The sequence below is a fragment of the Myotis davidii genome, unplaced genomic scaffold (genome assembly GCF_000327345.1).
Source record: "Myotis davidii unplaced genomic scaffold, ASM32734v1 scaffold262, whole genome shotgun sequence".
In the NCBI taxonomy this organism is placed as follows: Eukaryota; Metazoa; Chordata; class Mammalia; order Chiroptera; family Vespertilionidae; genus Myotis; species Myotis davidii.
In genome coordinates this window covers 744,055-756,026 of record NW_006293541.1, presented here as the reverse complement: position 1 = coordinate 756,026, position 11,972 = coordinate 744,055, and the positions used below count along the sequence as shown (strand labels likewise).

At 55.9% G+C, this 11,972-nt stretch overlaps 1 protein-coding gene across 2 annotated transcripts in view; it reads right to left on the bottom strand.

Moving 5' to 3' along the window:
• Window positions 1–11,972, bottom strand: part of PHACTR3 (phosphatase and actin regulator 3) — a 104,661-nt gene that overhangs the window by 41,919 nt on the left and 50,770 nt on the right. For both annotated transcript variants that reach the window (XM_006767245.2, XM_015566209.1), the window contains 3 exons: window positions 10,954–11,166; window positions 8,649–8,823; window positions 7,757–8,004 (listed from right to left, as the gene is read on the bottom strand). In XM_006767245.2, the coding sequence (XP_006767308.1) occupies window positions 7,757–8,004; window positions 8,649–8,823; window positions 10,954–11,166 (636 nt within the window). The remainder of the gene's footprint in view (window positions 1–7,756; window positions 8,005–8,648; window positions 8,824–10,953; window positions 11,167–11,972) is intronic.

The following is an 11,972-nucleotide window of genomic DNA, read 5'->3' as shown; positions in this document are numbered from 1 at the left end:
GATAAGGACACATATGTAATACCTTAATCAATAAAGACAAAAAGACACAGATAGGTTAAAAGGACACAGGAGAAGGATATTCTAATCTAAAACTAATCAGAAGAAAGCTGCAGTGTCTGCTACTGTCAGGCAAGGTAGGCTTCAGAGCAGAGAGCCCTACCAGGAGCGGACAGATCTCTCATGGCGATAAGGGGACGACGCAGGAGGGCAGACTGATCCTGATGCTTGTGGCCCTATTAAGTGGTTCAAATACTGAAGCAGAAACTGACAGGTCAGAGACAGTTGGAGATGGCGAACCCTCCACGCAGCAGGCAGGACGGGCAGGCAGACGTGTGAGGGTGAGGCAGGTGTGAACACCATTCACAAGCAATTGGGTTTGGTTAACATTCATAAAAACATGCAACCGCAAACAGAAAAATACACATTCTTTAAAGAGCATGGTGACCTTCACCAAGAGAACCACACTCTGGACTGTTCGACGTCTTCATACATTTAAAAGTACACCTGTCACACTAAGCATGTGCTCTGCTCAGAGTGCGACTGAACTGGAAATCAATAATAAAAAAATCTCTTGAAAAATACCCAACTCTTTGGAAACAAAATAAAAAAAACTTTTGAATAATCCATAGTTTCAAGAAGAAATTGAAGGGGAAATTAGAAAGCATTTTGAAGTAAATAAAAATACAACCTATCATAAGGGTTTTGGGGGAAACATTTACAGCATCAAATGTGGCTATTAGAAAAGAAGAAAGGACATGAATCAGTGCCCTCAGAGTCCAGCTCAACAAACTAGGAAAGGAAGAGCAAATTAAAATCAAGGAAGTAGAAACACTAATAAGGATCAGAGCAGAATCAAACATAGAAAAACAACAAAGAAAATATTAGAATCCAAGAGCCGGTTCTTTGAGAAGAGCAATAAAATTGATCAAACTGCCCGACTGGCATGGCTCAGTGGTTGAGTGTCGACCTAGGAACTAGCAGGTCATGGTTCGATTCCGTCGGTCGCCGACGCTCTATCCACTGAGCCAAACCGATTTCGGCAATAAAAAGATATTTAAAAAAACCATCTGATCAAACTGTAGCCAGACTTATCGGGGAGGCGGGTGAATGAGAGAACCCCACGTCAGGAAGCGGAGGGCAGTAGCTGCCTCTGGTTCCGTGCCAGCCTCGAGGCTCACCAGGAAGAAATATAGAACCCAAACAGGCCTACATCTACCAACAAATGTACTTTCCAGTTAAAAACCTTCCTCCACACACAAACAGAAGCCCTGCAGGGCCAGAGAGGTGCTCTCATAAACTCCGTGAAACACGTTGAGAAGTAAACACCAATTCTATACACATTATTCTAGATAAACATAAAAACAAAGGGGACACTTAAAACTCATGCCATAAGACTAGAGTTCTCTGGGTTGTCAAAACCAGAAAAGAGAATTAAAGAAAACAAAAGACTAACAGCTCCTATGAACATCGATGTAAAATTCTAAACAAAATTTCAGCAAATCAAATTCGACAGCTAAGTGCTAACCCAGCCTGACCAGCTGGGAGTGAGGCGGCCGAGCACAACCACCGTCACACCCCAAATCAACAAACTTCAAAGGAGAAACCATGTGCTGACCTCAAGGCCGCGCTTTGACCCCGGCCCGGTCCCGGCCCCGGAGCTGCAAGGGACCCAGGAGACTTCACACGGGAAGAAGGGGCGGGACAGACGTGAGCCGCCCTGGGTCCCAGCAGAAGGTCTGGCTCAGAGAAGCATGTTCTCTCACTCGGGCACAGAAATGACACAAGCTTGTGGCGAACAGCTCACGGCTAATAGCTGTGGTGGAAGATCCCTCCCGCACCCCCTCGCACCTCCAGCAACCACCACCAGAGCTCACCCACTCTCCTTCCAGACCTGCGTCTGCTCAACCGATGCTCACAGTCCCCCTGACTCTCCACGTCCCACCGGGTTCCCACGCCGCACTGTGGCCCGCAGCGGGCGAGCTCAGGCATCGGGCTTGGGTTCCCAGCGGCACGTTCTTCGGAATGTGGATGCCACGCTGCCTCATCGCTTGCTGGTCCAGCCGCCGAGAATGGACATCCGGGGGCTGTTCGGTTTTGCTCTTTTAACCAAAGCTGAAGGAATGTCCTCTCTCCGCGTTTCCTTGTACATGAATACTCCACCAGCCTCATCCCTGGGACAGCAGGACTGCGAGCCAAGGCCACCGCCCATTTCGGGCCTCCATGGGCACGCCTGGCCCCGCTCCACCCATGTCCTGCCACTGCCGCTTCCAGAACCGGTCCCGGGTACCCGCTGGGGAGGAGGAGGAAATAATGTACAAATGGGAACAGGAGGCCAGGGGCTCTGGAGTTAGAAAGGAACTCGCCATTTTCCTCTCAATTAGGCCCACTTTGGAATGCGCTTTAAGGAAATTACGGAGATGCGCGAAGTCCTAGCGGCAAGGATGCCAGCGCGTCCTCCCATTGCTAAGGCAGCTGTTTCCCACCCGAAACGGGGATGCTGGAACCTGGTGGGCTCAGGTGCCAGCCTTTGACGTTGAGTGGGAGGAGAGACGGGTGCCAGGAGAGAGGGGGGCGGCAGGGTTGGCGCCCTGTCCTGGCCACAGGAGCCCCCGCATGGGACTCCAGTCTTCATACAAGCAGGGACACTGTGGGGCCATCTTCAGCCGCTGTGAAATCCTCATTTCAGAGGTCATGCTTTTTAATTCTAGGATTTGCACGGGTTCTCTCTGACAGTTCCTGTTTCTCTGCTAAGATCCTCCATCTGCTCGTGCACCTTGTCCTTGCAGACCCTGGACATGCTCCCAGGCCGGGTCTTCCATGGTGTGAACACGCTCTTGCTCCTTAGACCTGGTTTTCCCGAGGTTCCCAGAGACGGCCTGACCTCTTGGTCACAGCGGGTTTGGTAGAAGCAGCTGCGTCCGCACGCCCCGGCTCCCGGGAGACTCCCTCTGCACTCGTGAGGCAGGCGGGTGCAAAGGCAAGTACAGTTTCAGTGCCGCTATGAAAAGTTTTGAACTTGAGAGCCTTTTGAAAGAGTCTCAGAGACCACCTCCCCCAGGGTCCCGGGAAGGAAAAAAGAGAGACTGACTGTGTGCTCATGGGGGTCTCTTCACTGCCTGGGCATTCAGCTCTGGGGTCACCAGTCAGCTGCCACGCCCACAGGTGCCAAGTCCGTGGACTACACAGGCACAGCCCAGCCTGGCCAAGACCCATCACACACTCGCCCATCCAGGTCCCTGTCCCACAACCCCCAGCTGTCGCACAGCCCAGGCTGCCATCATGGCGAGACCACGATCTGCTTGCAGCCACCACCCTGCACCCCCACAAAACGCCCCAGGCCTCAGGACAGTCCCGTGGGGCTCCCCTTTCATGGAGGACAGCCCCGCATGACCTGCTGTCTGACGCCCCTACAGCGGGCTCCTACACCCCACACAGTTTTGTAAGTGGTGGGCAGCTACCAGAAGCAAATCAGCTTAAAAAATAAATCTAAACACAGACCACACCCTTTACAAAATGGATCACAGACCTAAATGTAAGATCAAAACTATAAAGCTCCTAATTTAACAAAGGAAAAAACCTCGGTGACATGAATATGGAGGTGACTCTGTATGCAACACTGTCAAAGGCACCAGCCGTGAGAGAAAGAATCGATAAGCTGGACCTCATTAAAATTAAAAACTTCTCCTCTGCAACAGACAGTGTCAAGAGAATGAGAAGGCAAACCATAGACTAGGAGAAAATATTTGCCAAAGAAATACCTGATCAAAGGCTATTAACCAGCCTGGCCAGTGTGGCTCAGTGGTTGGGCACTGGCCCATGCACCAAGAGGTCACGGTTCAATTCCCAGTCAGGGCACATGCCCAGGTTGTGGGCTCGATCCCCAGTAGGGGGTGTGCAGGAGGCAGCCGATCAATGTTTCTCTCTCATCGCTGTCTCTCTCTCTCCCTCTCCCTCTCCCTTCCTCTCTAAAGGTCAATAAAAACATATATTAAAGAAAAGACTATTATCCGATATATAAAAAAATTCTTAAAATTTAACATAAGAAAACAAACAACCCAACCGAAATATGGGCCCAAACCTTCACAGACCCCTCACCAAAGAAGATACACAGGTGGCAGACAGCAAATGGAAAGGTGCCCCACGGCCCACGTCACCAGGGAAACGCAACGGGATTCACTGCACACCTGTCGGCACGGCCAGAACCCAGAGCACTGACCCCACCACGTGCTGGCGAGGACGCGGAGCAGCGGGACCCTCGGTCTGCTGGTGGGAACGCAAAACGATACGCTCACTCTGGAAGACAGTTGAAGGTTTCTTACAAAATTAGGCATACATACTCTCACCATACAATCCAGTAGTCATGCTCCGTGGTGTTTACCCGAAGGAGTTGAAAACGATGTCCACAGAAGAACCCGCACACGGATGTTACAGAGCTTTGTTCACAACTGGCCAGCAACTGGAAGCAACCAGGATGTCCTTCCGCTGGTGAAGGGCTAAATCAACAGCAGTCCATCCAGACACTGGACTGTCACTCAGAGCTCACAAGAAATGAGCCGTACAGCCATGCGAAGGCGTGTGGGAATCTTAACGGCACATTACGAGTGAAACAAGCCAATCTGAAAGGCCAATGCCATGATGCCACCTCTGTGACGTTCTGGAAAGGCAAAACTGTGGAGACACGAAGATCAGTGGGTGCCAGAGGCTGGGGGGAGGGCTGGATTGGCAGAGCACAGGGTTTTTAGGGCAGTGAGAATGCCCTACATGATGCTACAATGATCGATGATACATGTCATGATACATCTGTCCAGACCCACAGGATGTACAACACTGACAGAGAACCTCATGTAAACCACAGGCTCAGGTGGTGATGCGTCCATGCAGGCTCATCGGTGGGGGTGTTGGTAATGGGGGGCTCTGCGGGTCTGGGGCAGGGTAGACGGGAAGTCTCTGTACCCTTCACTTAATTTTGCTATGAACCAAAAACTGCTCATGAAACAAAACCTTTTTAAACATTGTCTTTGAGAATGCCCACCCTGCCCTGCTTTTTCCTGGTGCTGACGGCACACGCAAAAGGTGCCCTGTGCATGTGCATGTGTAAGTGTGCTGTGGAGCATGTGTGCACACTGCAGGCTGTGGGGACCTGTGTGTGCGGGCATGTGCGTGTGCAAGCATGCTGCAGAGTGCTTGTGCGCACTGCAGGTTAGGGGAACGTGTGTGTGCAGGCATGTGCATGTGCAAGCATGCTGCAGAGTGCTTGTGCGCACTGCAGGTTAGGGGAACGTGTGTGTGCAGGCATGTGCATGTGCAAGCATGCTGCAGAGTGCTTGTGCGCACTGCAGGTTAGGGGAACGTGTGTGTGCAGGCATGTGCATGTGCAAGCATGCTGCAGAGTGCGTGTGCACTGCAGGCTGTGGGGACCTGTGTGCGCGGGCATGTGCGTGTGCAAGCATGCTGCAGAGTGCTTGTGCGCACTGCAGGTTATGGGAACGTGTGTGTGCAGGCATGTGCATGTGCAAGCATGCTGCAGAGTGTGTGTGTGTGCACTGCAGGTGGTGGGGACCTGTGTGTGTGGGCATGTGCGTGTGCAAGCATGCTGCAGAGTGTGTGTGCACCCTGTAGGCCGTGACGACTGCACACACATCTCTCTGCACTGACCAGGACACTGTACGTGTCCTGCATGGAAACCCAATGGTCACACTCCGCGTGAAACAGATACATCTCACTACAACCTGGTTAAGCAGGATGCCGTCCGATGGGTTCATAGGGCCGGCTGCTGGGAGGGGCCTCCCTAGCCCTAGAAATGGAGCATCTGATGCTGACGATAGAGGACTCCAGTGGGCGGGACGAAGCCTGCAGAGGCTCCGGAGCAGTAAGCTCAGTGGGTAGGGAAGTGAGTAGCGAGCAGCACAGTTCTCATGATGAATAAGATGCATGTGCTGCCCTCGGCCTCGGCACAGAGCCCCACACACGATGAGGCAGCCACGACAAGGGAGCAGGTTTGGACCCGAGAGAAGCAAATAACCACGGACCCTTGCTGGTGCTGCCAGGCAGCACGAAGTCGTTCCTGGGGCTCTCCTGTGCACAGCTCCCCCCGCAGTGGCAGTTCATGTATAGACTTTTCTATAACCAAGCGTTTTGTCTCAGACGTGGCTAATGGTGAGGGAGCAGTGACCGAGAACATGACCAGGGCTGACCCTGCGTGCTGGCTCGGCCGCAGGGGCTCAGGGACCCACGTCCGCCGGGACGGCACCCGGAGCTCAGGTGAGACGGCAGGACTCTCAGCAGGCCTGACGCACAGCGGGCCCAGCCCTCTGCACGGTGTTCTTAGGGCTGAGTGTGAGCTTTGACCGTGAGCCTGGCCCCGGGTGCCCACAGGAGGCCCTATTGGTGGAGACACTGCTGGGAGTTGGCTGGCACAGTCAGCAGCAGAGAGCGGGGCATGGCAGCCACAGCGGGGCTTCTAGAACCAGCCGACCCTCCCTGCACCCCTGTCAGACCACGAACCCGTGTTCACTTAAAAACACCAGGTTTAGGAGACAAGCCCAGGAGACTCAAGTTGGACGCACCCTGGAGACACGGCTCATCTCATGACGCCGGGACGAGGGCTCCCGGGGCCACAATAGCCCTGCTTTGCAGGCACCATGTCCCTGTCCCCAGGGGCAGGGTGCAGTCCAGGTTTGGAGGAGTGACCGGGACCTGTGGGTGCTCAGGCAGCATGCAGAGCCACTGGCCAGCGGCTGCTTGCCGACTCTAACTCGGGCCCAGGCCCTGCGAGGACCAGGGGAGCACGTAGGCACTGCTCTTGTGCGGACAACCGTCAGATGCATATGTGAGGTAATGGAAATGATCAGGAACTGATACATTAGTGGAGAGACGGACGACTAGTGAGATGATGGCAAAAAGTGGTGTTGGAGCTCCGAGGGACATACGCAATGCCATCCTGGAGCCCAGGGTGAGCCAGTCACGAGGACACGAGGGGACTGGGACCTGCCAGGGCCACGGGGCTGGTCCCCCTGAGCCCGGCCACTGGCCCCACTGCCGAGAGCCCCACCTCTATCCACGGCTGCGACCTCATCAGGAGGTGCTTCTTGGAAGAATAATGATATGTCACTAAAGAGCCATCACCCACCTGGAAGGCCTGCAGCCAGGCCACCCTGGACCCTCCGCAGCAACAGTGCTGCTCAGCTGGCCTGCCCTGGCCTTGGCACCACCCTCCCCCCCCCCGCTTCAAGGGGGTGTTTACAGCACTGTCTCCCCGAGCCCCTCGTCTCCAGGGTAGAACAGAGCAGCCACCGTGACCTTGACCTTGTAAACTGTGCAGACTGATAGAGCTGGACTTCCAGGGCGCGGGCTGTCACACGGACACCGTTTCATTGACACTGGAACCAATCCCTCTCCCCTCTCCTCCTCCCTGTAGGTCTCATCTCGCTTTCTGTTAGCACTTTGCTCTTCCCCAGCCCGGACTCCTGAGCACAACCCGTGCCCGCTGTCCCATCAATGCCGCCGGCCGAGGCGCAGCTATCTTTCCTCGCACACGCGAACACGCAATTATCAAAACAAAACCAGCTCACTCACGTCTTGGCGTCTGAGCCCGTCTGTACCCCCCTTGCTCGTCTTTGGAGGGGCCTTCCTCCCGCCCTCACAGGTACAGGCCCCCCCTGTCCTTCTCGGGCTGTGGCAGGAGCGCCATCCCACACTTGGGCTCTGTGCCCAGTGACACGGCCTCGTGGGACTGGCCCCGGCAGGACCCGCTCACCGGAGATGATGGAGTCATTCAGCACCTCTTCGTCCTGGTACAGGAGCAGGTCGTCCTGGAGCTCCGAGGGCACCAGCAAGTTCTCCTTGTTCTCCTCCGACGCCTTGGCTGCCGCCCACTTGCCCTCTGAGGCACCTTCCACGCTCCAGGCCTCCTCCCACTCCTTGGCCCGCTCCACGCTGGATGCTCGCGACAGGCGGACGTCCACCCGCTTCTTCGGGGACCCTTTGCTGTCCCTCCCTTGAAAACTGAATCAGAAAGGCAGTTCAGGTCAGATGCTGTCCCTTCACCTGGGAAAGCTGCAAAATGGACGGGCAAGGGTGCTTGTCTGGGCACCGTAATGACCCAGTACCAGAGCGATGTCTCGGCTTCTGTCCCGAGCTCACAGGACCAGAAGCGAGAGGCGTGCACACACGGCACTGAGTCCGTGGCAGGGGCTGCTGAGAACATGGGGCTCTGAGCAGCACAGACACGCATGTAACAAAACCTGCCTCACCGCCCACAGCAAGTGCTCAGGCCAAGGCTCCCGAGAAACGAGAAGGACACTGTGTCCGGCGTTCCCGCCAAGCCCTGGGGGGCCCATCGCCCATGTTGCCCACCAACAACTTGCTTCTCCTTCACATGCAACAAACCTCGGGAGATCAAGACCAGGGTGAGCCTCGGGAGCCATCTGGGACCCCTCACAGAGCCATCTGGGACCCCTCAAGACCAGCCACAAACCAGTTGCAGAGCTGGGTGCAAAATGCAAATGCCGGCTCTTTGCCAAAAAAAGTATTGAGAACTTCAAGATGGTGACAGAGCAGTGAACCAGCGCGGAGACCTCCCAGGTGCACCCCACAAGCGGCCAGTGGGGAATTTGGCACACAGGTCCCTCGGCCAACCCAGGGCCTACCTGTCCTGACGGTGCTTGGTGGCCAGTGCCCGGTGCAGCTCCTCGATCACGCGGCTGGGGGGCAGCGGCCGGTGGATGGTGGTGGGATGCGGAGACCCTGTGGGCGTGGGAAGCTGTCCTCGGGGGGGAGGGTCAGTGTTCTTCCCGCTGAAGTCCTGGAGGAGCACAGCCTGGCCTGGGGAGTGAGAGGCCAAGGAGAAGCCGAATTCGCGGGCAGGGAGGCGACAGGAGCCAAGGAGCTGAGAGGACGCAGGTCCCTGCCGGGTGAGCCCGCCCATGCCGGCGTGTCTGGGGCTCCCCCCGGTGCCCGTGCCCCACTGTTCACTAGAGCCACACAGAGCAATGCCGCCAGCCGAGCTGTGCCTTCCCAGGGGACCTTTCACCACCTCTCTCTCAGGTGAGAAACTGAGGCCCAGAAGCCAACTCCAGGTCGTGCACCTTCAGGAGGGGGTGGGGACTGGGACGGGAACCTGGCAGGTGACCCAGGTGTAGTTGAGGCCACAGGACCCCATACAAGGAGCTGACCGTCACCCGCTGGGCCGCGGCAGGAAAGCTTGCCTGACGGGTAGGTCATGCGTCTCCAGGGTCCAGGCCAGTCAAGGGGCAATTCATACAGAGGGAGGGTGGGGACTGCGGCTAACAGGAGAGCGGGTCCAGCTTAAGGGGGCTGCTGCGACTTGGGGCTGCCCCATATGAACTTTTCAAAACAAGCCAGACATTTGGACTACAGGTGAAAATTCTCCTCTGTGTTTATACATACTAATAGCTAATACTTCAATAGACTTAATATGTTTTAAATGCTGGCAACCCATTTTTTAAAAAATGTCAAACACCGTATAAGCCCAGCACAGCACGTTCGAAGTGGGATCAGGGGCAGGTGAGGATGCCCCGGGGCAGGCTGCTGGGTCTCAGGCCAGAGAGCACCCAGGGGACTGGCTTGTGTGCTGTCCCCTGTGCCAGGTAAGCCCAGGTGAGGGCCTTTCTCCTCCCTGCTGCCACCTGGAGTTCACAGGATGAAGCCAACGTTTCCCCAAAGAAAAGGGAAAAGGACCGTGGAGAACATGAAGACGCTCTCCCAAATGTCCCTCAGCTGTGAGGGCGCCAGGACCCAGCTCTGTGGCCACCCTCCTGTCCCGTCCGATCCTGTTCCAGTCCCCATATCCGTGGGTGACCGGGTGACGTATCTGATTTATGCCCCGGGTGCTCTTCTATACAAGGTGAACCGACAGGGTAAATGCTGAGAGCACCGTGCTCCCGCCTGAGGGCTGTGGTCAGGACAGGCTCCTGGAAGAAGGGACAGGGATGCACTGACCTGGTGAAGTGAGAGGAAAGAACATTCTAGCAGGGAAAGCAGGGGGTGGGGGTGGGGTGTGTGTGGAGGGTCTGAGCTTTGGCCCTAAACGGCTCAAGTCTCCATTAGCTGGGGGACCCGGATAAGCTGCTGGAGCACCTAAGCTTCCGTTTCCTCCACTCAAGGCCGTGTGCCCTCGGGGTCCTTGGGTGCCTGGGCTGGTGCACCCACACGCGGTCAGCGGTCGTATTCCAGGTGGAGGTTAAGGCCTAGGAGCAGACCTCTGGCCTCTCTGCTGTCATCTGCCACCTCTGTCCTCAAGGCCGCCTGGCAGGACTCGCTCTTAAAGCGACCCCTCCTAGGAAGGGCCTGCCCTTCCCGAGACCAGCGCCGCCCCTGTTCCAGCAATTATGGCCCAAGAGATGCACCAGCTTGGAAAGGAAATGTGTCAGCTACCTGGACTTGCTCAGCTGGCGCAGCCAACGCTGCAGACGGGAGGCCTGGGGCCTCTGTCCGGCCATGCTTCCCTCTGACCACCACCCTAACCTGCCTTCCGGAACAGAGCTCACGGGAGGGAGAGGTAATCAGTGAAACAGAAGAACAGAGACAGTGAGAGAGACTGAGAGAGAGAGGAAGGGGAGGGGAGAGAGGAGGAGGGGAGCAGAAAGAGGAGGAGGGAAGGCGAGAGAGAGGAAGAGAGAGAAACACAGGGCAGACACTTGGACACCCAGACAGACAGAAAGACCTCGTCTGGGGGCTAGCAATGTCTCCTGCACTCAGAAGACCTCAGTCCACTGTAAGGCGACTGCCCTGCTTGCTAGAGGGGTCCTGAGTGGTCTGCTTTCGACAACCAGAGGTCCTTGCTAAGTAAGAACAGCCCTCCTGCCCCAGCTCTGCTCCCTGGACCTGCCCAGAGCCCAAATGCACAAGCAGTCCCCAGAGGGAGCCCCATCAGGATGGATGGATGGAAGGAAGGGAGATGGATGGGTGAACGGACAATGCGTTAGGACCCACCTGTGGCATTTTTTGTGGCTTTGGAGCCTGCCTTGGGCAGTGGGATGGGCAGCAGCGGGGGACTGGGGAGCTGGCCCACGGATCTCTCCAGGGTTCTGGGAGGACTGTCCAGGGAGTCGGACCCAGCTAAGGCTTGAGAGGACTCGTCCGTGGTAGGTGGAAGGCTGCTGGTGGCGTCTGCTTCTTCACCTCTGGAGGCTGAGGGCGTCTTGGCTGGTTCAAAGACAAAACAGAGAGCTCACAAACCATGGTTCCTCCGACTGGTGACGGTGAGCGAGGGCAGCAAGGGGTGGGTGGGACTGCGACAGGGAGCAGGATCCACAGGGGCCACTTCACGGACACACGACCTCCTGTGAGTTCAATGATCAATAGAGCTGCCAGGAGCAGAGAGGAGGAGGGAATCATTTCAAGAGTGTGAGTGGCTCAGTTCCCTTTTCACTCACTGGGTGGTGCCAAAGCTCCCACCTGGCCTGGGGGAAGGAGGGGGGCGGGTCGTCACAGTCACAGGTTTTGGGATCAGACACGCCTGGGCTGCAGCTGGCCCTGCACTTCCTCTGTGACTTTAGATCAGTTATTAAGCCTCGCTGTGCCTCATTTACCCGCGCATGACAAACTAATAACTGGGGTCCCTCAAAAGACAGCTGTGATGTTTAAACAGGAGATGACAGGCCCTAGCTGGTTTTGCTGAATGGATAGAGTGTTGGCTTGCAGACTGAAGGGTTTTGGGTTCGATTCCGGTCAAGGGCACATGCCCAGGGTTGCGAGCTTGATTCCCAGTAGGGCTGAAATCAATAAAAATATAGTTAAAAATAAATAAATAATAATAATAAAAGAGATGATGTGAGCCTTCACGTTGCAGATGCTCAAATTTAGCAGCTACTGACTTCTCAGGTCTGGCTTTCAGCAGCCCTGCTCCCTGGCACACCAGCTAGGTGACTGATGGGGAAGGTCAGCCTGCCCAGGCCCCGCCCATCCTCTTCTTCCACCTGCATATCCAGGCTCCCCCAGGAGGGACCTCC